We start from the raw sequence: 25,378 nt of genomic DNA, 5'->3' as shown, positions 1-25,378 counted from the left end.
ATATAGAAAAACTATTCAGGTGGGATTTTCCTCTGCAAGTAAGGTGGGTAGACAATCCAGCGGAGAAAGAAAAAAGCCCCAATAAATGCCTCCCAATGAGGCATAAGGATGCTGGATTCAGAGAGGGCTGTTTTTGCAGAGGATAACAGAGATGAGAAGGACACCTGGAGAATTTAACAACATCCTTTTCAGAGTCACATGTCCTCAAGGTTCACTAACCAAAAGTGGTGAGAACACCAGTGGTTACCATAGCCATACATATGAAATACAAAGTGATGGATCCTGAGGAGGGAAAGGAACGGGAGGGGAAGGCAGAGACCCTCACCGAACTTCCCTGAGGAAGGAGTACTCGGTGTCAAAGTGCTGCAGTGACAGGATGGTGAGTTTCAGAGCCCTGTCCATTACTTCTGATTCTAAAAGTTCACAGTCATGACTGGTTAGCAGTCTGGAGAACGTTGTGATCTGCAAAGGCAGGAAATGCAAGTAAAATTCGCTGGAATGCAAGAAAGGGTTGCACGTCCGCTAGGTTTAGATCCCAGAAACATGAGGATGTTCAGCAAATATCTTCCATGGGCTCCTCAGTGTGCAGTTGGTACACAGACAGAAAAGAATACAAACCCAGTGGAGTTTTCCAAAACGAGGCAGTGCTGAGGTAAACAGAACCTACAGGATCAAACGTATTGGAGAGAAGAGTCACCCTGTCCCTAAGAGGCCTTCAAGTCTTCTTCCTAGACTCCAGTGTCTTTTCCTACTTTGGATCCTACTGACAGTTCTGATGATACCTTAGGGCTCAGAACAAATGCCATTTCTCCTTTGCAATCTTACTTCATACTTTCAGATCGAGTTGGCCATTCATGTCCCTTCCCACAGCTGTTAGCAATTCTCCCCTGCCACTGGATCACACCGCACAGTGCAACAAATACACTCCTTAAGGGCATGCTGATATCCTAGGTCCTGAATCGTTATCTCCAGGCTGGCCTTACCACTGAGTTTCCTATTCCTATATCCAACTGCATGATAGTCTACCTAGATGTTACAGGAACATCAAAGCCCATCCCAAATGGAATTCACCACTGCCTCTGCCAAACTTGCTGCTCATACCTAGATTGTGATTAACCAAACTTTTGGTCATCCAAGGAAGAATCCAGGGAGCCATGTCTAGCCTCCTCCATCTCCCAGAGCCCCTATAAGGAATCAATCATTACCTCTGCCAATCTGCATCCCTACTATGTCTCAATTCCACCCATCCATCCTCTACTTTGACTGAACTGGTACTGCAGCCTCCCTACCGGTCTATCTTTTCTGTGAGTCTTTTATCGGACTTTTTTCCTTCCTCTCTCCACACACATTTCTCCATCACTCCCCTCTATACAAGGAAGACAAAGCTCCTTGGTGCTACTGACAAGACCCTCCATGAAGTCTCTCCAGTTATATCTCATCCCCATCTCTCAGCACTCGCAGACTTGAACTTTAAGCTTCATCAGCCTTTAACTCCTGGTTTCCTGCACAGACTGTGTTGTTTTAAACCTTGACATCCTTGCTCAAATAAGGTCCCCTGCCTATAATACCTTCCCAACCATACTTTACAATTAGCTTGACGGTCATCTCTTATTAAAGATGGGTTCACGCGACCTCGTATCCTGATCTGTGTTGCTCCTCTTTGCCTCTGTGGATAGCACTGTCATAAGATATCAACAGTACCCGTTCATGAGTGTCCTTCCACCTTACACTGTATGTAGACCAAGGCCAAGCCCTGTGTTAATTCATCTTTATATCCCCAGTGTACTCGAACCTCATTTGTTGAGGTGAACACTGTGCACTGCACTGCAGAAAAATGGGCACTCGAAACTTGGTTAAACTAACATGTATAAATATATAGGTCTCCTTGCACTTGCCAAGGAGAGGAACCAAAAGTCTCAACACATTCATTTATGGTTCCTATACACTGACTTGCAAAGAATCTTGAATTCTTGATGCTAGCGAGTCAAGGACCCTGAGGTAAAAGAGAAAAAGGGTAAAATATAGAAAGATAATCACCTCTGTGAAGACGGCACGGCGCCCCGCATCCATCGTGCAAAGGTGAGCCTGGAAGAAGTCTGCAAAGGAGTTATGCTGCTGCCTGTAATAGTATGCTTGCGACAGGGACTGTGCGGTGAACAGGCCTAGTGAGGAAGCGTTCAGCCGAACTACAGCATCAGGAGTGGCACAATCCAGCAGCACCAGTTTGGCCTGCTCAGACACCTCCTGGTAAAGCTCATCCGTCAGGACCTTGTGCCCCAGCCGCTCTATGACCTGGAGCACCACAGAGGCACACGTGTCTGAGTGGTAGCCCATGAAGACATCGGAAGGGCTGTACTTGGGTCTGGCTAGAAACTGCTCTGCTTTCACGTCTATGAACTTCTCCACCCAGACCTTAAGCTCTTCCACGATATTCTTCTGCCATTTCTCCAAAACAGTGTTGATGTCCAGATAGTGCTTCTCTAGCCGGTTAATGAGGGGGATGGGAAAATGTTTGTAGACGACATCTTTCTCCTCGATGACTATCAAGCGGAAGTCTGGGTGAACCCGACATTTGACCCGATGGGTCCCCAGACCGAGGTCCACGTACTTCTGGCCACCGAGGTAGACGTAGTACTGATTGAGCGCGTCATAGAGGCTCTCATAGAGGTTCTGCAGGTTGAGCAGCACCACCATCTTGCCGGTTTCCATGCATATCTTCACTCGGTTGATATTTCTGCAGATCTGGGTGTACTCTTGGTCCTTGGGAAAACTGGATCCAAAAATAATCTCTGGCTGGTCTGCACTGAAGAACGCCTGCTGCAGGATCTGCAGGGCCACATAGTTTCTGGTCAGCACGAGCAGGTAGCGGGATTCGGAGTCGTCCAGCTCTCTGCCAGATGCCTTCTGAAGATCACCGTATATGTTCTGCTGGATCAAATGCATGGTGCTGATTTCTTCTGTGCACTTTGCCTCAGGTAAATTGGATGAAAAAATATCCAGGGCGTGGATGTCGTCTTTGCCACTGAAGTTCCGAAGGACAGCTTGTGCGATGTCTTGAGGGGAAGGCTCTTTATTAGAGGCTTTTGCCGCGGCAAACACCATTTTGATGAGGCTGTAGTAGTCACGAAGCCCAAAGAACTCCTTGTCCTGCCTCTTACATACTGTTTCATAGGCTTTGGCAAAGGATGCAAAGTATCCTCGGATTCTTTCTTGGACGAGGGGCTCTGAAGAGCAAATTCCCCTGGCGCTCTCAATGAGCTCTCTCTTATTGGGGCTGCCACGTGACACAAAAATACCCCGGTTCATCTTGGCGGGGTCCAGGGCCCAGTTGGAAATGCCTATGAAGCCAACTTTTTTGTGGGGGGCAGGATCGTCTTCAATGCATCCATCTTCCAGCAGTGGGTGCAGAGCCTTCAGGGGCATTTTGGGCGAGTCTTCTGCCAGTCCAACCTCATCTAACACCACCACGGAGACGTACTGCTCCAGGTCTTTCCCCTGCTGGAAGCGGGCACACTGCTTGAAGGTGCCTATAATGCCCTGTGGGGTGGAATGAGGGCTACACTGGAACGACACCAGATGGACCTGCTTCAGGCTCCGGAATAGGTCCGAGTGCGCAGCCTGGCCTTGCATGGCATCTGCCACGATGGTCTTGGCGAGAGATTTGGAGCTGCCGGGCTTGCCCACCAGGAAGAGAGGAATCTTGAGCTCGATGCAGATAACCATCATGAAGACATTCTCCTTCAAAGCCAAGTTCTTAGCGATGGTTTTCCTCAGAGATACGTCATTCAGAAAAAGATCCTGGGTTTGTGTTATCTCATGCAGGATAATCTTGCTATCATTATATGGTTCTGGAAAGAACCTGCAAATGGCTTTCCGATAAGATTCCTTCTTCTCTAAAGAGGCGTGGTAACATACCCCGATGGCCAGCACCAAGGACCAGAGGATGGGATCTCTCTCAAAGTCATTTTGGATGACATCAGACTCGCAGAGAAAGGAATCCAGCTTAGACAAGAGCATCTCACTGTGGTCGTAAAACCATTTGAAAACTTTCACACAGCGTTCCACATCCCTGAGGCTGACAAAACTGCATTCATTTTGTCTTTTCCTCATGAAACCCTGAGAGGCAGAAAGCACTTCGGTGATCACACGAGTCTCGCTCTGCACCATCACGATGGAGTTCACTAGTCTCTGGACAATCTGCTGGATGTAGAGCTTTTCTGCTGAGTCATTCAACTGTCCGAAGTCCCACACCAGGGGGATCAGGCTCGGCGGCAGAGCGTGAACGCGGTACACCAGCTGCCTCAGGGGGATGGAGCCAAGCCTCTCCGCCGTCTCTTCTGCACTAACCCTGTATCCCAATCCAGCTGACTCCAGACGGCAGATCATCTCCTGGGTGTGCTTCCGGTAAGGGTTGCAGGCTGCTATGATATGCAAGCCAGAATTCTTAACCAGGGGCTTGCCACCCACTGTGTGGTCACACAGGACCTCTTTGATGCAGCTTATGGCCTCTGTGGTGTTGGCTTCATCAAAGAACAAGATGGTGTCTAGCTGAAATTGGTCCTTATTGAAGCAGGCGAGTGCTTCGGCCTCCCTGACCTTGGAGTAGATCATGTCGGCAGCTGTTCCTCCGTGAACCTTGACCAACTTCATGGTGTCAGTGTCAGCACCCCCACGCCGCAGGTCACTGAGGAATTTAATGAGTCTTGTTTTCCCACAGCCGGTTTCTCCCATGATGATGACAGGGATGCCACACCGGAAACGCATCTCGATGGCAAGGATCTTAAGCATATTGTCCGTTGTAAGCTCGTATGTTTCATCAGGGTCGATGGGCCACTGGATCCCCAAGGCCAGGCACAGCTTTTCAAGTTTCTCATGTCGGGGCAGCTGGTCAAAGTCCACATTGAAGGGCACCCTCTGAAGTAACAGGCCCTCATACAGTTGCACTGTCATAACATCCTTCTTGATTACTTCCCCACTCAAGCGGTCAATGGCGTCAACACCGCCGTTCTGATTGGGCTGGAAATGGAAGCCTATGAACGTCATGGATGTGTGGTCTCTGTTGAAGAACACGTACGGGTGGGGCTCTGACTCCCACCTCTTCCGGAGAGTAAAAGGGGCAAGATCTTTTTCCTTGACCCCGTCCATGGTGACTGTGTACTTCCCTGGGCTTTGGTCGGATGTGTGAAGTGTAGGCGTGGCGAAATCTCGTGCCATGAGGATCATGAAGGTGACCACAAAGTTCTTGAAACCCACCAGAGTGTCTCCAACAAAGCTGGGATCGCAGAAGAGAGAAGCCTCACAATCTCGGAGCTGGTAGTTCAAGAACTGAGCAAAGTTCCGAAGCTCTGACCAGGATGGGTTTATCACCCCACAGTAAATCAGGAGATGTTGGATGCATTCACCGGGGCTGCCCTCAACAGAGCCTTTTTGGTACTGAAATGTGTCTAGGTTTTCTTTCTGATGGAACCGCCTTAGATATTGGTAAGGTCTCTGGAATGTTTCACTGCAGAACGCTCTCTGGTCCATTCCTGGCTCTTCATAGCTCCACTGAGGATCCAGCTCCATGCTGATCACTTCTTTGGGAGGCCTGCACGTGACTTTGGGGAAGATGTCTAGAAAATTGAACTGGGGGACAAGTGTACTCTGGAAAGAAGAGACACAAATGAAATGAGTTATGGCTGAATTGCCTAAAAAAAGCTTTTGTGTTTTAATCCTCCACATGGTCTAGACTGCATGGACCTTTACGAAAAATCACTTTCCATGAAGGGATTTCTGTAGATTCCTCTTTGCATGGGGTGTTACCTTTTGCACATTCAGGCATCATATGAGCTGCACTGTCGATCAAAAAGCCCTTTTCTACCCAACCTCTTGGAACTAAATCTCTCCATCAAGTACATACGCGTGCACGTGTGTATGTCCGCATAAAACTCCCTTTTGTTAAGAAACTGAGATGATGAAAGTCTCCTTTCCCTGTCAGCTACCATTAAGAAAGATGGTGCTCCTCCTAGCAAATGAGTTTTCTGCATTCCCAGCACCACTGGCATTTAACCCAGACATACAGCATCCATCCCGATAAGAACAAATCTAAGATACTGCTAATTAATAAAAGAATCTTTTTATTCCAGGCATTACTTAAAAATAAGTTTAAAGATCTGTCTTTACTAACATTGCACTCAGCTACTTTGCTAAGGCAAAAGTGGGGAATCACAAAAACGTATCGAAGCCCCCACCCCAACAGTAACATGAAAGTGCCCTGATACACACCAGCTTCAAAGGCCTCTGTGGCAGCGAACTCCCTTCCAGGATTTCAACGATATATAAGTGGCATGGGTTCCGAAGCCACATCTTCCCATTTACATCCATTAAGTACTGGAGAATGAGGAGTTTGAAAAGAAACACCCAAATTCCAGTCTGCACCTAAAGACAGAATGACGTGGGTCTGTAAATACGTACACAAAAGACACCAATCCTCCCAACCCTAAGGACCCTCTTATTCAGCTCTTTGATAACGATGATACTGAGTATCAATACATGTACGAAGAAGCAAGTCTTTATACTGGGAAGGGGGCAAGGCAGGATGTGGGAGCTGTGTCTTTCCCAGCACGGCCACTCAGCTAGAACCTGCGGGCACTTACTGAAGAGGTCACGTCAAAGTGGAATACAATGGGTCTCCTCTGATACCGGGCGTCCAGGAAAGGCAGGAGGGAGCCCAGGACTTCATTCTCATCCACCTGAGGGTTGATCAATCGAATAATTTTTAGAGGCACTTTTTCTCCATTAAACTTCATTTTCAGTTGGCCGTGCAACCTCTTCACAAAGAGAGACCTTCCTGTGACGTGAACATACAAAAATTAGGCGCCAGGGCTACGGATCAAGAGTGAGAATGACCAGAAAGAGTCACTACAAATCGTTTCTCTTTGTACAAAATTCAAAACCGATGCAACCTAACATCAGGTTAAAGGACGCACGTTCGAACCCTCAGATTTCCTTGCTGTTACCCACCCACCATCCTTGCTGCTTCCTGGGACTAAGATGGCAGTCTGAGCATAAGGACAGAAACAGCAGAGTTCGCTCCCGGGGGCGGGGAGCAATTTTCACTGGAAGGAAGGTAGTAATGTTAAAGGGATACAGTCAACAGAATGAAAATCATGATGGTGACTGAAGGCAGAGGCATCCGTTTCTTCTCAAGATGGGGTAATTATACCTCAGCCCGCTCAGGACCCACATCAACCCCAAAGTAGCCAACGGACTTAAAAAAAAAAAAAAAAAAAAGAGGAAACTGCAGAGATGCTAGTTTAAAGGGGGAAGATGGCTCAGCCAAGCTGGAAACCATGTGAGAAACGGTGTCCCGCTCCAGTATGGGTCACGATTTACAACTTCAGATGAGTCAATCCTCTGGAGACTCAGTTTCCCCACCTGCAAAAGGGCTCATCTGAGCTCACCCCCCACCCCATTGGACAGGGAAGGGCCATCAGGTGGTCCCTGGGACTCAGGGACCCAGCAGCCATCATTACCGACACCCGCTCTCTCCGAGGCCACGATCCCAACACACATGTGGTCCCGGAACGTGGCAGCGGCTGACGGGGTCTGTTCCGGGACCCGGAAGTGGTGAGCCAGGTAGGCCTGGATGTCCTTGAGGGGCGCCTGGGGGGTGATGAGAACCTTGTGCTGGCTGAAGGCTGAGGGGAGGTAGCAGTGCTCTCGCTCATGGTCACAGACCATCACGAGCCGGTAGTGCTCCTGGTGGCGCTGCATGCACAGCCTCAGGAAGAGCTCCTCCGCCCGGCAGGCCACCTCGTAGCTCAGCTGGTCTGCGTACAGCAGGCTGTAGACCCTGAGTCCCTGGGAGCCCGGGGTCAGGCAGCGACGCAGGAGCAGCGCCACCTCCTCGAACGTGGTCTCTGGGGTGCAGAGCAGCACCTCGTCGTAGGTGGGCAGGGGCTGGTTCGGGGTCTGCATGTAGATGGCCAGGGCGGCTGGCAGCACCTCAGAGTGGCCACAGACGACGAGATTCGGCTGGCCGTCCTGCAGGCCTCTGGGGAGCTCCCGCTGCACAGGGGGCCCAGCCATCCTCGCCAGGCGAGCCAGACAGTGGCCAAGGGCCTCCAGGTCCAGGCAGTGAGGCAGGAAGACACTCATGCACGTCATCGAGTGCTTCATGATGACCCTCAGCTTATCCACCAGTCTGGACTCAGAGAAGAGCAACAGTGGCAATTCTTCAACCACTGTACTCTCCTGGTGTGTGATGGCCCTGCCATCGGGCCCCCGGCAGGCCTCCAAGACGTCCCTTGGGGTGCAGTTGCCTTTGATGAAGGAGAGCATGGTGAGGGCGGCACTGCTGGGCACCTGCTTCCTGAGTTCCGAGCCCAGGTAAACCAGCTGCTCGGCAGTATAGTAGTTGAGGTAAAAGTGCTCAGCTCGCTTCTCTGCCACGAATCTCTCCCACTGGTCCAGGAAGTCCTCCATCTGCCGGCAGAGGGTCTCGAGCAGCTCAGCGACTGGCCCGCTCTCCACGAGCTGGCGCACGAGCTGCAGACCGAAGTCCATCCGGATGGAGGCACCCTTCCGGGGGGAGCAGTACACCTCGGCCGTCCAGGTCCTGAACAGCATATTTCCGGCAGAGTACAGGTTTATAAAGGACTGGACAAGCCTCTGCACGTTGCAAAACACCTGTTGCAAATGGAAGCAGGAGGCAGACGTCACAGAGCTGACCGCAGAGAGAAGGACACAACAGTCTAGAATAACACAAACAGATTGATAATTTGAAGGGCTGGGGTTCGTGTTTTCTCCATGGTTCACTGTGTGATATCGAGCATGAGACTGATCACAGAAGGCCTTCCTTCCTCATTTCCACAGTCTCTTCTTTAGGAAGCAATACGTTGTAAAGATAAAGGAAACCATTTATAAAATACAAATGAACTTTAAGGACAAAACTCATAATCAAAAGGAGAGACCATGACATAAATCGACATGCCTTTCTCATCACGATTACTTCGGATGTTGATGAAGGATGTCCATGTACATCGTTAAGTACTTGGGGATGCTTGCTGATTTACAGAGTAAATCAACATCTCTTTGGGTCATGATTTCTGAATACATGCATTCTGCAGACCCACTGGCTCCACTCTCCATGGGTTTAAGAGCAGAGTGATTCCTATGAATTAAATACAAGCTCAGGGCTTCCCTGGTGGCGCAGTGGTTAAGAATCTGCCTGCCAGTGCAGGGGGCATGGGTTCGAGCCCTGGTCCGGGAAGATCCCACATGCCGCGGAGCAACTAAGCCCGTGCACCACAACTACTAAGCCTGCGTTCTAGAGCCTGTGAGCCAGAACTACTGAAGCCCGTGCGCCTAGAGCCTGTGCTCTGTAACAAGAGAAGCCACCGCAATGAGAAGCCCGCGCACCTCAACGAAGAGTTGCCCCCGCTCACCGCAACTAGAGAAAGCCTGCGTGCAGCAACGAAGACCCAACACAGCCAAAAATAAATAAATAAAATAAATAAAATTTAAAAATAAACAAATAAATACAAACTCAAACTCTTCTGACTTTCCCAGGCACCTCAGCGGTGAGAGTCCTCAGCCCAAACAGATGGGAATAGGATACTTGCTCCAACATAGATACAAACCCTTACCTCAGAAAATACCTCTACGACTTCAACATTGTTGTGATCTTTCTTGCCAGACATCAGCATCAATTTGTTCAAAAGCTCCTTCAGCTCTTCTAAAGAGTAGTCTCGCACCTCCTCGTGGCCTCCGTGGCCCTCAGGAAGGATTAAGTGTAGAACTGTGTCTGGGGAAATCTGTGGAACAGTACACAATCAGAGGTCATTTTTGAGAGGCAGAGACCCCCCCCACCCCCGCCCCTGAGGACAGCAACCTGTAAGAGCCACCTGCAGCTGTGCCTGGGATGTGATGCTCACCTTTTGGCCATCCGCAGGAGCCTTGATCACATAGATGCCTCTGCTGTTGATTGCTGTCGCCAGGGACAGGGATGAGAGCTCCACAGACCCGTGACTCTCCTTCACTGTCTTCAGCCACTCCAGGTTCCGGGCAGAGTCACACTGTTGGGACAGGAGAGAAAATGGGCCGCAGCTTACAGGTGATCTTCTTCCTGCCACTCTCTCCACCTCTGCCTTCCAGGGGCAAACTCCTCCTCCCCTTCTCTGGCTCAGCGTGCCATCACCCACAGGGGGGGCCTCCCTCACCCGCTGCCCACCACTGCCACGGGCTTTGGGTCTCCCTCTTGGGACACTTGTCAGGAGGTGTTGCTGCAATGGGCTGCTCCCCTGTGTTCTCACCCGGTGCCCTGGATACATGGATGGGGAGGGACAGGCATGAACCCAGCTCTCTGTGAGAAGGCAGCGTTCTGCCGGGCCCCCAGCTGGGGATAATGCTGGCTATAACAAGGCTGTGAGCTCTGCTGCTCCTTCCATTCCTCTTTTCCTCCCCCATCCCCTGTGGGGCTCCAGCCACCCTGTTACACAAGCTATGTACTGGGTTGGCCAAACAGTTCGTTCGGGTTTTTCCGAACATCTTACAGAAAAACCTGAATGAACTTTTTGGCCAACCCAATACTATGGGCCTGCTTGGGCCCTGTGCAGATGGTTTAACTTACAGTGAAATGTTTATTTTTTTCTGATTAAAACTGAATCTGTACCAATTGCGGAAAGTATGGAAAATACCAAAAAGTATAGAGAATTAAGTAACAATTACCACCATTAAGAGAAAACCACTGGTAACATTTTAACATATTTCAGTCTATTTTTCCCATTCTTTTCGCATAGTAGAAATCACTCTAATTTACATGCAGTTTTGTATCCAATTTTCTAACATAATAAGACAGAGAAAGCATTTCCATATAGGAAGAAACTGTTTTTAAACATCCTTTTAAATGACTGCATTAAAAACCTGCCATGTGAGAGTGCAATAGTTTGCAGTCCTGCCCCTAGTGTTTCTAAGCGATGCTTTATTACACTTATCTATTTTGGAGCCAGAAATAAGACTCACCAGTTTTTGGGGCAGGTGGTGGTCATTATCCAGAGCCTTCCACAGCTCTTTTAGGTGTTGCATGAATTCATCGAAACCCGCACTCGTGTCCAGCTCATACAGCAGGGGTGCAAAGCCCTGCACAGCATCGTGGAAGCAAGCCACCCGATCCACGTCGATGTCATTCTCCCCCGCAGAGATGGAGGCCAAGTCCACGAACACCTTCAGCTCAGTGATGCCTGGGGAGGGAGAGGCAGGTGAGTGCAGGGCTACCCCGTGATGACATGAGCCTCAAATCCGCGACAATGGTCCTTACTGAAGCTATAAATGGATATTCAGTGGATTTTTAGGGGTTTTATCCACTTTTTGCTTTCGATAAGAACCTGGGGCATTTTTTTCTTTCTTGCCATTTATGTTGATACTGCTGACCAATACCTGACCTTACTGAACAGCATCAATGTCCAGGCATTGCGTGGGGCTTTTGTGTACCTTACTTCATATAATCACACAATATTGCCATTTCGTTACGAAAAAAACAGTAACATGTTGACAGTTATCTATAAAAAATGGCTGCTCACTAATCAAAATCTGTGCATCACTGTGGCCCGAGGAGCCCACAGCTGAAAGCAGGAGTCTGTGATGAGCTGAGCAGGCGGCCCCTCCCCTGTCCCTGCACACCAGGGCTGTCCACCTTCCCTCTTCCCGGGCTCCATCTCCCCTCCATGAATTAATTCTGCTAAAGTCACCAAAGCCACAGAGTTAAAAAGACTGCCAAGCCCTTGCACAACGACAGGAAGAGGTGATTAAGCCAAGACAAGTTCGCCTTGGCTTCTAGTAAAAATCAACTGGAGGAAAAAGCTAGAGGGACACAATTTTAAAGAAAATGATCCCTTGCTGTTCACAGCAAGCATCCAGAGTGAGAGGGAAAAAAAGTAGCCAAGGAAATAGTTTTTACACCAGAAAATGAGCTATACTGTCCTGAAATAAATGCTACCTACAATCAACGAGGCACACCCTGCACATTTACCAAAGAATACAGATGAAAACTTGCTAAGAGACTAGACTTAATTATTACAATCACTAAGATGAAAGGAGAATTATAGGACGTGATAGTGGGGCTAATTATTGTTACAATGGCAATCATATTACAAGATATAAATGTATCAAATCAATGTGCCATACACCCTAACTTTACACAATGCTACCTGGCAAATACATTTCAATTAAAATGTTTTAATTTAAAAAATGCAGATGGCATCTCATGGTCCTTTACTCAGAACATGATCAAGGGGAGGGGCTGCCCACACGTTTAGGAAGACCACCCTATGAACCATCTAAACATGCTCCAGACTTCCGGCCACCACAGTGATGGACTGTACCTCCGAGAGCCTCCCGGACCCAGCTGATGAACTCCTTCCTCCGGGACAGCTCCTTCAGACACTGACACCGGGTCTCATTGACGTCCTGCAGCAGCTTTTTGGCACGGATAAGCTGCTGGTTGATCCGGTCCAGTTTTTCATGGCGAAAGTTGTCCAAGACAGTCTAAAAAAGTCATCAAAGCAAGTTGTCAAAGAGAGTCTGCAAGAGAAGGTTGTATGTGCACTGGAACTGGCTCCTGGACCCCCCAAAACAACAATGTTGACCGTCCCAACAGTCCTTCCCACCAAGCTTCCAGGATTGGCAGGTGCATAAAGCTCTTATCCCAGATTGGACACTGTAGCCGCTCTCCTGTCCCGCCTCGATCCATAGTAACTACAGTTCCTCCGCACCTGGCATTCTGCTAAGCAAACCTACACAAGAACCCTGCCAGGTGCACCTTGTAATTTTTTCTATTTTCTAGGTAAAGAATAGAAGGACCAGGACAGTGACCTACTCAAAAACACGCTGCTGGGCTTCAAGCTTACATGTGCCAGTCCCCATCATACCTGTCTATATAATAATATAGGTCACCATATACCTTATAAATGCTCACCTAAAAAAATCAGAAAGCAGAAGACTCACTTCTTAACTGTAACAGATAATGTACCACGTGCCGCTCCCAGGTAAGCACTAGATGTGCAGAGCTGACAAAACAAATGGCTTTTAGAACCTAAAGAGCTCAGGTGACTCTTTACAAATACCTGATGACTAAAAGAGGATCATTGCCTTTTCCTAAATTCACGATCCTCCTGCCGATCCAAGGAAACCCTCACTAGCCAAAACAGTCACACTGTTGGTAAACAAAGGTAAGAACGAAGCCCTTGGCATATGCAGGCATCGAATAAAATACAAATAACGTTGAAGGAAGCTGCGGAATCATCTTGCCCAGTTTTTAAGAGCTCGAGAGCGGCATCCCCGCCACCCCCACCCCCAGTAGTCCCCAGTAAATAACTTACAAAGCTTAGTAAGATGTGGAGAACACCAAAGTCGCCGGTCAGGGCCAAATTCTCTTTGACCTTCAAGATGACCTTGGCTGAGTCGACAGCCTGATGCAGGTGATGGTATTCCTCGATCTGCCGGACTCGCTCCTTGATCCAATCTTTTTGGTCACTGGGGTACAGAGCACACATGGTCTGGAGGTCTTTAGTTAGGTCGCTGTATTTATTCACAAAGTTTTTGAAGATGTCATCGATTTCCCCAAAGGTGACTTCCCCTGACTTCAGATCCTGATACAGTTTCGTAAACCTTTTGAAACAAGGGCCATATAAACATTGATACATCTCTTCAGGGTGGAATAGTTTCCTTTCCAGCTCCTCCTCTGGCTCACTCAGCTCCTGGGCGGCTTCTGTCCAGAAGACCTGGAAGACGTGGCTGTCCTTCAGCAAGTCTGCATTTCTGGCCATTTCTTGGACTGCAGGGCTCAGGTTGTAATGCGTTGTCCACGTTGAGTCGAGGGAGGTGGCTGACAAGTGCACCATCACGACTTGGTTTAATCTTTTCCCGCTGAGGTCTTCCGAATGTCTTTCAGCAATCTCTCCAAAATCCACTTTTGAAACCATAAGAGAATGTCAAAAGTGAAACCTCTATTCATGATATCATTTCATTTTACTTTCCCAGTTTTTACTCCCCTCGCTGCTCTTAAGGAAATGCAAGTGAACACACTTGCTGGCATTGTTCTCAGTAAGAATCCCTAAGTCTCCACCCTCACCTAGCTCGTCAATTTTCATGACAAAGAAAGCTTTGCAACTTCTGGGAGAAGATGACAGTCTGACATCTGCACATGCTTCCACTCCCTCCCCATATTCTGTTCCAATGATAGAAAAGAGATTGTTGTTCAAAAGCCATAAAGCAACAGGGCTGGGAAGGACAGAAAAGGAGATCACAGCAACAAAATTTTGGAACTTGAAAAGCAGATGTGCTAGGGGGTAAATGACGTCTTAAGCCTCAGAACGTGGGGTCCTAGCCCATGGTGGGGAAACCTGAGTCTGCCACGTGTCTGGTGTCACAGACTTCCCCCAATGCACAGACACTGGCTGCACAGGTAACTGAAATTTGGGAGGTGGTGATAAAATAAGGAGGACTGGGCTGAAAGTCTGCTTAAGAAGTCATCAAATAGCCTCATTTTCATCCCCACCCGTTCCATACGGCAGGTTGATGGCACCTCCTCCACCCTGGCAAGCAATGGGCGGTTTATATTTTAGACAGGATAACACGGAGGGCTCTCTGGATTGGGGGTCTCAGGTATATGGCAGAATAAAGGCATTTCCAGGCACGTATGCTTTGTCAGGAAGCTAACAGACGGTACGTACCATTAAATTTAAGAAGAAAGGAGAACAGAGGATACAGGAAGAAGGAAGGCAGTAAGACTAGATGTGCATATTGGATGCTGAGAACCCTCCAGACCTCATTTCTCTCTTGACTCCCAGAAACCTGGCAGCAGGGCCTATACCTTCCAAGCAAGAGACTGGCAATCTAAGCAGCCCAAGAGTGAGGAGCTAAAGATACAGGCTATTTCAAAGCCTAGCCACGCCACCCTCAGAATCCTCCATTAGCATGTTAGGCACCTCTCTTAATATAAACAGATAAACAAGCATTTCTAGACAGATGGGGAAAGTCTTTAACATGAAAAATAGATATTAAAACATACCAAGAGATAAAAGCAACTCGGAGGAAATAGGAAACTATTCAAGATAAAGAAAAAGAAAACCTCTAAATCAAAAATATCAATAATCTCAGAAAGATATGATACTGCAACCATGAACAAGAACAGGATAGCAGAGAAAAAGGATCACTCAGAGGAAAAAAAGAGTTCTTATAAATTAAATACATAAGAAGAGAAATTTAAAAATTTACTGGAAACGTTAGAAGGTCAAATTAAGGAAACTGCTCAGAAAGCAGAACAAAACACAAAGAGATGGAAAATAGGAGAGAAAATGTATGGAAGTCAGATGACCATTCCAGGAGATCACACATCCAACTGTGAATTCCAGCAAGAGAAAAAGTAACCACTTAACTAACACAAGAAGTTTCCCCAGAACTCAAGGACTTGGATTTCCAGATTAGAAAGACCCACTTAATTATGCCCAGTACAACAGATGGGAAACAGACCCATTCCAAGGCACATCATTAGGAAATTTCAGAATAAGGGGGACAAAAAGATATCAAGAGCTTCCTGAGAGAGAAAATATGTCATCCACGAAGGATAAGAATCACATCTGACTCTCAACAGCGACCCTGCAGAGACCATGGAGCCACAAATCCCAAATCCTGAAGGAAAACGTTTCCAGTCTGTACCTCTGCACCAAACAACAGATCTCATGTACGGGCAGACATTTTCAGACAGGCAACGACTCCTGTGCCCCCTTCTCGGGAGGGACCAGAGGGTGTGTTTCACTAAAACACAGGAGTGAAAGCAGGGAGCCATGGGACCCAGGACACAGATCCAGCCGAGGACAGAAGCAGGACATCCCTAGGACTGCATCCCTCCAGTCTGGGGAGAGTCCTTCTGAAAAGTCAAACTGATTGCCTTGTGAGGAAATTCAAATGGTTGGTAAAGAGTCTGGGATTGAATTTAAAAACAAATACATTGAAAACAAAGCATAGGACAAGACAAGAATTTTAAATCTAGAGAAAACAGTTTGCACAAGAAATGGAAGAGAATCATGGTATGTTTCATGGCTCAGGTATGAACAGTGCATTTACACAGTCGTGACTATTTAAACCCTGAGGACTGATCTAATTAAAATTATGATAAAATTGGAGGAAAGGGAGGTTGGAAAGGTTATGTGTGTAAGGCAGAAATTGGAAAAATAAGGAGATTTAACATTTAACATGGATAATGCTTAAACCTGAAAAATCAAGGAGATATTTAAGCATGCTATTTAGAGATATGGCAGTAATCGCCAAAAAACTTTTAACTTTGTTAAAAATTAACACATTTAAAAAAGGCTCCCGTCCAAGATAAAAGGCTGCTACTGTGATACATTTTTATCATATTCTCTTTTGACCATTCTCCCCTGGGGACCCCTCAATTTTGTTTATTTTAATGCTTAAGAATATCACCTTTAATCAGGTCTTTTACCCTCCCATACAACTTCAGGAGAGAGTCAACATATGTTTTCTCATTCTTTAGAGTGACTAGTTCATTCTTTCTGAGACTCAGCACTTCCTTCATAGCGTGTCTTTTCTCATGGGCTGGAAGACTTGTACTCCCTGAAAAAAAAAGAAAAGGAAACCAGTAGAACACACAAACATTCGCTTGTGGCAAGACATTTCTTCCACCCACGTGAACACGCCCCACGTGCTGAGCTATGTGGAGGGTGACGCAGGGGGCTGCGTGCAGGGCCACTCCAAGATGTCCCCGTGTCAGCAGCATGGAATAAAAACAGCCAGTGCTCTGACACAGTCAGTATTTTATCACTTTCCCATTATTTTCCTAAGGATTAGAAGCCATCGCCTGTCAACTTCCTGGTGAGAAGAGCCACTAATCATAAAGACGACAAAGATCGCCCCTCTACAAGACACACAGGCAAACACAGACGCTTCTTACCGTCTAACCCCTCATGAGCCTGAAGTCCACATCTCAACTTACTTAACTGCCAGATGTCAAGGAACTGATTGGTGTGTTTTATGATCAGCTCCAGTTGTCCAACTAAAATCGCTCCGCTGATGAGGTCATTAGTAACTTTTCTGAACACAGAGTCAGCAGTGGCCATCAACTTCTTCCCTTCATCGGTAATATTTTCTAATATTTTCTCATTGGTTCCTGATCAAGTTAAGAACAGAGTTAAAACGGTGGGCATCCCACTTCCTTCCCACGTTATTGAATTCCCAGTAACTTCCTCATTGCTCTGACCCAACTTCCATACAATAAAGCAGAGTCATTCCATGTTTCCAGATGTGCTTCTCACATCCCTCGATTCTGCTTTGCCCAGGAGGTTTACATCTCACCCAAATTCATCTCCCAAAGGACTTCCTTCTTCATGAAGACGATTCCTCAAATGACCAAAGTCAGCCAGGAGAACCACATTTCTCAGTTATTTTAAACCTGTGCCCTCTTCAGTATACTGAATATCTTTCTTAAACTAGACATCACCGCCTTTAAAATCTCCCATCTTGAGAACGCTTAGAGAAAAATAAACTGCACTAGGGATGCACTGACACCCCGTGAGGGTTATCTACGTGGTCTTAAGGAGGCATCATCACAGCACATGGAAACAAGATAAACATCAGTGTAATGGCTATACTCTACACATCTTGGCTATCTTGCAAAATGTTGAATGTGAATTTTAGGATCAATTTAGAGGGCAAAATTTTCAAACATACTTAACCACCAGAAGGTTTCTCTCCCAGTCATACTAGGGTCATACAGTTGGGTCATGCCATTAAAAGCAAATAAAGCAGCTTTATTCACAATTGCAAAATCTTGGAAGTATCCAAGATGTTCTTCAGTAGGTGAATGGACAAACTGTGGTCCATTCACATAATGGAACATTATTCAGTGGTAAAAAGAAGTGAGGTATGAAAAGGAACCTTCAATGCATGTTGCTAAATGAAGAAGCCAATCTGAAAAGGTTACAGAGTGTGTGATTCCAACCATATCACTTTCTGCAAAAGGCACAACTGTAGAAGAGGGGAGAGGGGAGGGATGAACAGGTGGAACACAAGGTTTTAGGGCAGTGAAACTATTCGGTATGATACGGTAATAGTGGATGCACATCATTAAACATTTGTCAAAACCCACAGAAAGTACCAGAGTAAACCCAATGTAAACATTGGTCTTTAGTTATTAATAACATATCAGTACTGGCTCATCAGTTATAACAATTGTACCACACTGAAGCAAGACATTAATAATAGAGGAAACTGTGTGTGTGGAGGGGCTAAATATGGGAAATCTCTGTACTTTCTGCTCAATTTTTCTATCAACTTAAACTGCTCTAAAATATAAGGTCTATTAATTTAAAAGACACAAATGTAATATTTTCAAATGAGTAGTTTTTAATCATTACATAGGAATTCCACATCAATCTTCTTATTTTATCGCTACAACAACCCTGCCATTGAAGAAACTTAGCTTTTTGTTTTAAGGCTGTCCCAGTAATTTGATGAAACTGAGACGCAAAATAATCTAACTGTGGTGCTTTTCCACTAGATCTGAATCTAACGACTCACACATAAACCTGAATATAATGTTTTTAGGGAAATACACATCTCTCCCTCTTTGGTCACAAACGCTTGGGTCATGGAATGTACGGGTGGAAAAATCAGGCAGTACTTAGTTTTTGCTAAGGTCACCAGTATTGGATCGGACATTTATATGGATCTCAGAACAACAAAGAGAGGGTTTTAGACTCAGACACACTTGGGTTTTGATTTCAGTTCTTAACACTTATTCTTGGCAAGACCTTGGGTAAGTCCTATTACATTCTCCACCTCAGTTTCTTTGTCTGAGGAGCCTCAGGACGACTTCAAGTATAAGACATCAGCATGGTAGCTGGTGTTCAGCAGCTATTCTATGAATGGTGGATTTCAGTGTTAGCTCTCAATTACAATACAAGATACTATGAACCTTCCTGGGTCCTTCCATCCAGGCTGCTTCTTTTGGCAAACATCAACCCATTCGAACTGACTCACAGGTCAAATACTCTGCCCTACCCTTGGGTCAGGAGGCACCACTGGACAGAGCACATGTTCCCAGCACCCTCTGTGAACATACCATACAACTTGAGGAGATGATTGACTTCTGGCCAAGTGAGCAGGTGATTCAAAACCTCACCTAAGTCATCTACAAATTCCCCTCTACTTCTCGGCCAGGACTTAGTGATCACAGCAGACACAAGGGTGCCACATTTCCTCAAGTCGTTATAAGAGATTTTCTCAAGGATACTGGTCTGAGACTACAAGAAAATGAATAAAGAGAGGGATATTTAGAAGGTTTTTCTGGTTGGTTTGTTTTTGAATAACAGAAGTAAATTACCCACCCAACAGCATTTCAGAAATCCCTCATAACTAGTTTTACAAAGCCTCAAAAAAACCAATTATAAATAAAATGCTTAACTTTTCTTAGGGCACTTCCATTTTCCTGTGCACCGTCTCCGTAAGTGATGAATACTGGGGATGCGGAAACAGGTACCGACAGACAGATACAGACACAACCCACAAGTCACCCCTCTTTCCTCTGGCTCAATGCCAGTTTCTACATTTTTCCTGGGACTTTCACATTATGAAAAACATCAAACATAATACAAGTAAACCATTAATACTGGTATCCTTTGTATTCCTAACTGTAATTCTTGTAAAGCTACCTACAAACAACACATAAATTTTAATTCTCTTTCTAAGTGAATTGATAAAATCTTTTCAACTTCATACATTTTTCTTCCATAATGCTTTGCTAACCTTTGGGGTCTTCTACTGCATTCTAAGCAAGTGTTATTAGCAAGCAATAAAACGAAGGCTGGGTAGGTGGCAATGATAATAATGGGGCATTTAGGAGCAGCCTGTGAGATTTCTGGAGGTCACCCGTGAACTGCTATGATACCATGCAGTAGCAGGAAGCTGAGTGGCATTTCAAGGAGTGGGTACAGGGTACTGGATTTCAGGCTGGGGAGGGGGATGCCCAGAGCCCATTCTTTGCATTGGTGCAGGGTCTCAGAACCAGCGGCACTTAATAGCCTTTAGTTGATGAAGACAGAAGGCAGGTGTGAACCCAAACACAATTCTTGAGTGGGAAAGGTTGTTCACCTGGCAGATTGAGCTCACGGCTTCAATGGCACACATCTCAAAGCGTTTCGACACACTGTCTTCTGCACCTGCAGCATCCCAGTTAGTGCTACAGAAGGCAGAGATCTGGGAGAGAGGCTTCTCCTGCAAGACGGGAAGATGAGGGTGTTATAGGTTTGGGGTGCTGCACTCTCAGACACTATGGAATGAAAACACCCTAGTAATTTTCACTTTCCTACTACTGTATCAGCTCCCCATTATTTTGACCTTCTTCCCATCCCATGCTAAGCATGTCCTCCCTGCCTCTAACCATTAGACCAACAAGGCAAAAATTCAAACAAGACCAAGAAGGCTAAAATTCCCACTTTGCAGAAAAAGCATCCGGCTCAGCAGCTTGCAAAAGCAGGTAAATTTAAAAAAAAAAAAAAAAAAGGGCTTCCCTGGTGGCGCAGTGGCTGTCAATCTGCCTGCCAGTACGGGGGACATGGATTCAAGCTCTGGTCCTGGAAGATTCCCACATGCCGCGGAGCAACTGAGCCCATGCACCACAACTACTGAGCCTGCGCTCTAGATCTTGCAAGCCACATCTAGTGAGCCTGCGTGCCACATCTACCGAGCCTGCGTGCCACAACTACTGAAGCCTGCACGCCTAGAGGCTGTGCTCTGCAACAAGAGAAGCCACCGCAATAAGAAGCTCGCACATTGCAACGAAGAGTAGTCCCCGCTCGCCGCAACTAGAGAAGGCCTGCGCAGCAATGAAGACCCAACGCAGCCAAAAATAAATAAAATAAATGTATAACAAAAATATAAATTTTTAAAATTAATTAATTAAAAAAGGTTTCTTCTTTGCTTCTCTTTTCCTAAAAAGATCCATTTAACAGTTACGTAGAAAACCCTCATATCCCGTTTTTTAAAACCCGAATTTTCTAGGGTCACAGGCCTTAATTAAAAATGGGGAGCAATTTTGTGTTGTCCCCACTTGTCACTGGGTTTAATAAGGCTCTTGTCACCAACAGGCCACTTAGAGCCACAGCATATAGGGTTAGTGCCAATTAGAACCCCATGCATGCTGAGGGTTCCCCTGGTGCCCAGACCTTGTGCCCTTATTCTTCTCTGGAATACCATCTGCAGTCAAACTATTAAGGCTGAATCAGAAATCATATGACAGAGTCATATGAACCCCATGCCCTGTCCCTTCAAATGCAGTCATCACGTGTCTTGGTTGCTTCTCACGGTCTGGTTTTACCGACTTCCAAAAAGAACATCCCCCGACTTTCAGTACCTGTTTGAGCCTCCCTTCCATGTCCCCCAGCAAGGATTCCTTCCAGCCATGCTCTGCAGGGAAGTTTATTTCCACCAGTCGCCTCCAGACCTGCAAAACCCACATGTAAGGGACAGCCACTAGGACACCTAGATGCCACAGTGGAATTCTATGAAGGAAGATGATTATGCACAGCGCTTCAAAGACACCTGGGTTCTGACTCATCTTTGTCAATGGTCTGCTGTGTCACTGGTGTGTCAGGGCAACCCACCTTAGCCTTATAAAACGAAGGGTCCTGACTGGGACAGGTCATCTCTACAGTCTCTTCCACTGTGTAACTGGTTTTTAACCTGAAAGGATTTCCCTCCATTGTTTTATTTCAAAAAGTTTCAAACTTAACAGAAAGTTGCAATGACAGCACAAGGACACTCATATACCTTCAGCTAGGCTCCCCAGTGTTTAAAGCGACTGCTTTATCTCTTTCTCTTTTGTGCTCCCTTTAGTCTCTCTAGAAATAGGCATTTTCTCTGCTGAACCATCGGAAGGAAGTTGCAGACGTCATGTCCCTTGGCCCATAATTCCTGGGCAGGCATCCCCAACACCATGTCCCTTCTGCTACACATGGTAGTACAGGTGTCACGCTGAGGCCAGTTCACGTGGGTGTGACCTTTCTCGAGGAAGGGTCCATGTCCACATTTCTCTCATTGTCCACAGGTGTCCTTCCTGACTGTTTGGGTCATGGATCCAACTGACGGACACACACTGCATTTAGTTACCATGTCTCTTTTCTAGAAGAGTTCTCTGGCCTTTTCTGTTTTCCTTTCTGTTATGATGATGACAAAGTTTTTTTCTTTTCCATTATGGTTTACTACAGGATATTGAATATAGTTCCCTGTGCTATACAGTTGGGCCTTGCTTACCTATTTTATATATTAGTAGTTTGTATCTGTTAATCCCAAACTCCTAATTTATCCCTCCCAGACCCCCTTTCCCTTTTGGTAACCACAAGTCTGTTCTCTACGTCTGTGAGTCTGTCTCTGTTTAGTAAATAAGTTCATTTGTGTTGTATTTTAGATCCCACATGTAAGTGACAGCATATGGTATTTGTCTTTCTCTGTCTGATTTACTCCACCTAATACGATAATCTCTAATATGATAATCCTCTTCTGGTCATTACTCATTGTGATACTCCAATTGCCTCAGATTTGGATAGTGGGAACCCCTGCAAGCTAGCTTCTGTCTCCTTTTTTTAAAAATGTAATAATTTTAGATGTACGGAAGTACTGCAGAGATAGTATGGAGAGTTCCAGATACTCTCAGCCCAATTTCCCCGAGTGCTAACACGTTACGTAGCCATAGTACAGTTGTCAAAGCTAAGTAATTAGCATTGCTAGATTACCATGAACAAAACCACTGGCTTTATTTGGATTTCACCACTTTTTTCCCATGAACATCCTTTTACCATCCAGGATCTAACCTAGGATATCACCTTGGATCTAGTCCTGCCTCCTTGTGACATGTCACCACTCGACTTCAAGCACTTCTACTTTCTGGCAATACAAGGTGTTTCAGGCTGGCCTTTCACTTCTTCAGCCCCACCTCTAGAATCTGCTGTTCCTTCCAGAAGCACAGGTTTGGGGGGGTTTTGTTTTGGTTTGTTTTTCACGGGAAATGACATTTAGAAGCCATGACTAGGGCTCTGGGTGTGCTCACGGACCTCGGTGTCACAATCTCGAGGCCCTTTCAGTGGATGGAGTCAGGAACTGTGGTTGCTTTTATTTTTTTAATTTTTACAATATTTATTTATTTATTTTTGGCTGCGATGGGTCTTCGTTGCCGTGCACGGGCTTTCTCTAGTTGCGGCGAGCAGGATCTACACTTTGTTGCAGTGCACAGCTTCTCGTTGTGGTGACTTCTCTTGTTGCGGAGCACGGGCTCTAGACACGTGGGCTTCAATAGTGTGGCTCGCGGGCTCTAGAGTGCAGGCTCAGTAGTTGTGGTGCAGGGGCTCAGCTGCTTCGCGGATGTGGGATCTTCCTGGACCAGGGCTCGAACCTGTGTCCCCTGCATTGGCAGGCGGACTCCCAACCACTGTGCTACCAGGGAAGCCCCTGTTGTTGCTATTTATTTATTATACAGCAGGTTCTTATTCGTTATCTACTTTATACATATTAGTGTATATATCTCAATACCAATCTCCCAATTCATCCCCCCACCACCACCACCCCACCCCCGCTTTCCCTCCTTGGTGTCCATACGTTTGTTCTCTACATCTGTGTCTATTTCTGCCTTGCAAACCAGTTCATCTGTACCATTTTTCTAGATTCCACATATATGTGTTAATATACGATATTTGTTTTTCTCTTTCTGACTTACTTCACTCTGTATGACAGCCTCTATGTCCATCCATGTCTTCACAAATGACCCAATTTCGTTCCTTTTTATGGCAGAGTAATATTCCATCGTATATATGTACCACATCTTCTTTATCCATTTGTCTGTCGATGGGCATTTAGGTTGCTTCCATGACCTGGCTATTGTAACTAGTGCTGCAATGAACATTGGGATGCATGTGTCTTTTTGAATTATGGTTTCCTCTGGGTATATGCCCAGTAGTGGGATTGCTGGGTCATATGGTAATTCTATTTTTAGTTTTTTAAGGAAGATCCATACTGTTCTCCTTAGTGGTTGTATCAACTTACATTTCCACCAACAGTGCAAGAGGGTTCCCTTTTCTCCACACCCTCTCCAGCACTTGTTGTTTGTAGATTTTCTGATGATGCCCATTCTAACTGGTGTGAGGTGACACTCATTGTAGTTTTGATTTGCATTTCTCTAATCATTAGTGATGTTGAGCAGCTTTTCATGTGCTTCTTGGCCATCTATATGTCTTCTTTGGAGAAATGTCTATTTAGGTCTTCTGCCCATTGTTTGGTTGGGTTGTTTGTTTCTTTAATATTGAGCTGCATGAGCTGTTTATGTATCTTGGAGATTAATCCTTTGTCCATTGACTCGTTTGCAAATATTTTCTCCCATTCTGAGGGTTGTCTTTTCGTCTTGTTTATAGTTTCCTTTGCTGTGCAAAAGCTTTTAAGTTTCATTAGGTCCTATTTATTTTTGTTTTTATTTCCATTACTCTAGGAGGTGGGTCAAAAAAGATCTTGCTGTGATTTATGTCAGTGTTCTTCCTATGTTTGCCTCTAAGAGTTTTATAGTGTCCAGTCTTACATTTAGGTCTCGAATCCATGTTGAGTTTATTGTTGTGTATGGTGTTAGGGAGTATTCTAATTTCATTCTTTTACATGTAGCTGTCCAGTTTTCCCAGCACCACTTATTGAAGAGACTGTCTTTTCTCCATTGTATATCCTTGCATCCTGTGCCATGGATTAGTTGACCATAGTTGCATGGGTTTATCTCTGGGCTTTCTATCCTGTTCCATTGATCTATATTTCTGTTTTTGTGCCAGTACCATATTGTCTTGATTACTGGAGCTTTGTAGTATGGTTTGAAGTCAGGGAGTCTGATTCCTCCAGCTCCATTTTTTTTTCCTCAAGATTGATTTGGCTATTCAGGGTCTTTTGTGTCTCCATACAAATTTTAAGATTTTTTCTTCTAGTTCTGTAAAAAATGCCATTGGTAATTTGATAGGGATTGCATTGAATCTGTAGACTGCTTTGGGTAGTATAGTCATTTTCACAATATTGATTCTTCCAATCCAAAAACATGGTATATTTCTCCATCTGTGTGTGTCATTTTTGATTTCTTTCATCAGTGTCTCATAGTTTTATTAGTACAGGTCTTTTACCTGTTGTTGCTTTTTAAATCATGAGTTCACACTATACCTCTAGCTCCTTCCAAACCACAGACCTCCTCCTCTCTCCCCTGGTCCACACGTCCCTCCTCCAGTAAGAAAGAACCTGGGCTTCCAACAGCAGCAACCCTGTGTCCATCTGCTCAGCCTTAGAGTACACACAACATAGCTCCAGACTT

General features: G+C 45.8%; 1 protein-coding gene across 4 annotated transcripts in view; it reads right to left on the bottom strand.

The window, feature by feature from the left end:
• The window catches only part of RNF213 (ring finger protein 213), a 112,221-nt gene that overhangs the window by 41,993 nt on the left and 44,850 nt on the right, over window positions 1-25,378 (bottom strand). For 3 of the 4 annotated variants that reach the window (XM_027080933.1, XM_027080932.1, XM_027080935.1), the window contains 15 exons: window positions 21,410-21,499; window positions 20,149-20,271; window positions 19,121-19,301; window positions 16,952-17,167; window positions 16,465-16,614; window positions 13,359-13,948; window positions 12,363-12,525; window positions 11,005-11,222; window positions 9,918-10,058; window positions 9,630-9,797; window positions 7,515-8,670; window positions 6,636-6,829; window positions 6,265-6,417; window positions 2,038-5,643; window positions 326-462 (listed from right to left, as the gene is read on the bottom strand). In XM_027080933.1, the coding sequence (XP_026936734.1) occupies window positions 326-462; window positions 2,038-5,643; window positions 6,265-6,417; window positions 6,636-6,829; window positions 7,515-8,670; window positions 9,630-9,797; window positions 9,918-10,058; window positions 11,005-11,222; window positions 12,363-12,525; window positions 13,359-13,948; window positions 16,465-16,614; window positions 16,952-17,167; window positions 19,121-19,301; window positions 20,149-20,271; window positions 21,410-21,499 (7,286 nt within the window). The remainder of the gene's footprint in view (window positions 1-325; window positions 463-2,037; window positions 5,644-6,264; window positions 6,418-6,635; window positions 6,830-7,514; window positions 8,671-9,629; window positions 9,798-9,917; window positions 10,059-11,004; window positions 11,223-12,362; window positions 12,526-13,358; window positions 13,949-16,464; window positions 16,615-16,951; window positions 17,168-19,120; window positions 19,302-20,148; window positions 20,272-21,409; window positions 21,500-25,378) is intronic. The other variant, XM_027080934.1, reaches the window with a different exon arrangement.

Source organism: Aethalodelphis obliquidens, unplaced genomic scaffold, assembly GCF_003676395.1.
Source record: "Aethalodelphis obliquidens isolate GAN/ISIS:26980383/991018 unplaced genomic scaffold, ASM367639v1 scaffold44, whole genome shotgun sequence".
NCBI classification, from domain to species: domain Eukaryota; kingdom Metazoa; phylum Chordata; class Mammalia; order Artiodactyla; family Delphinidae; genus Aethalodelphis; species Aethalodelphis obliquidens.
Note: the sequence above shows the minus strand (reverse complement) of the source record. Positions and strands in the feature narration are given on the sequence as shown.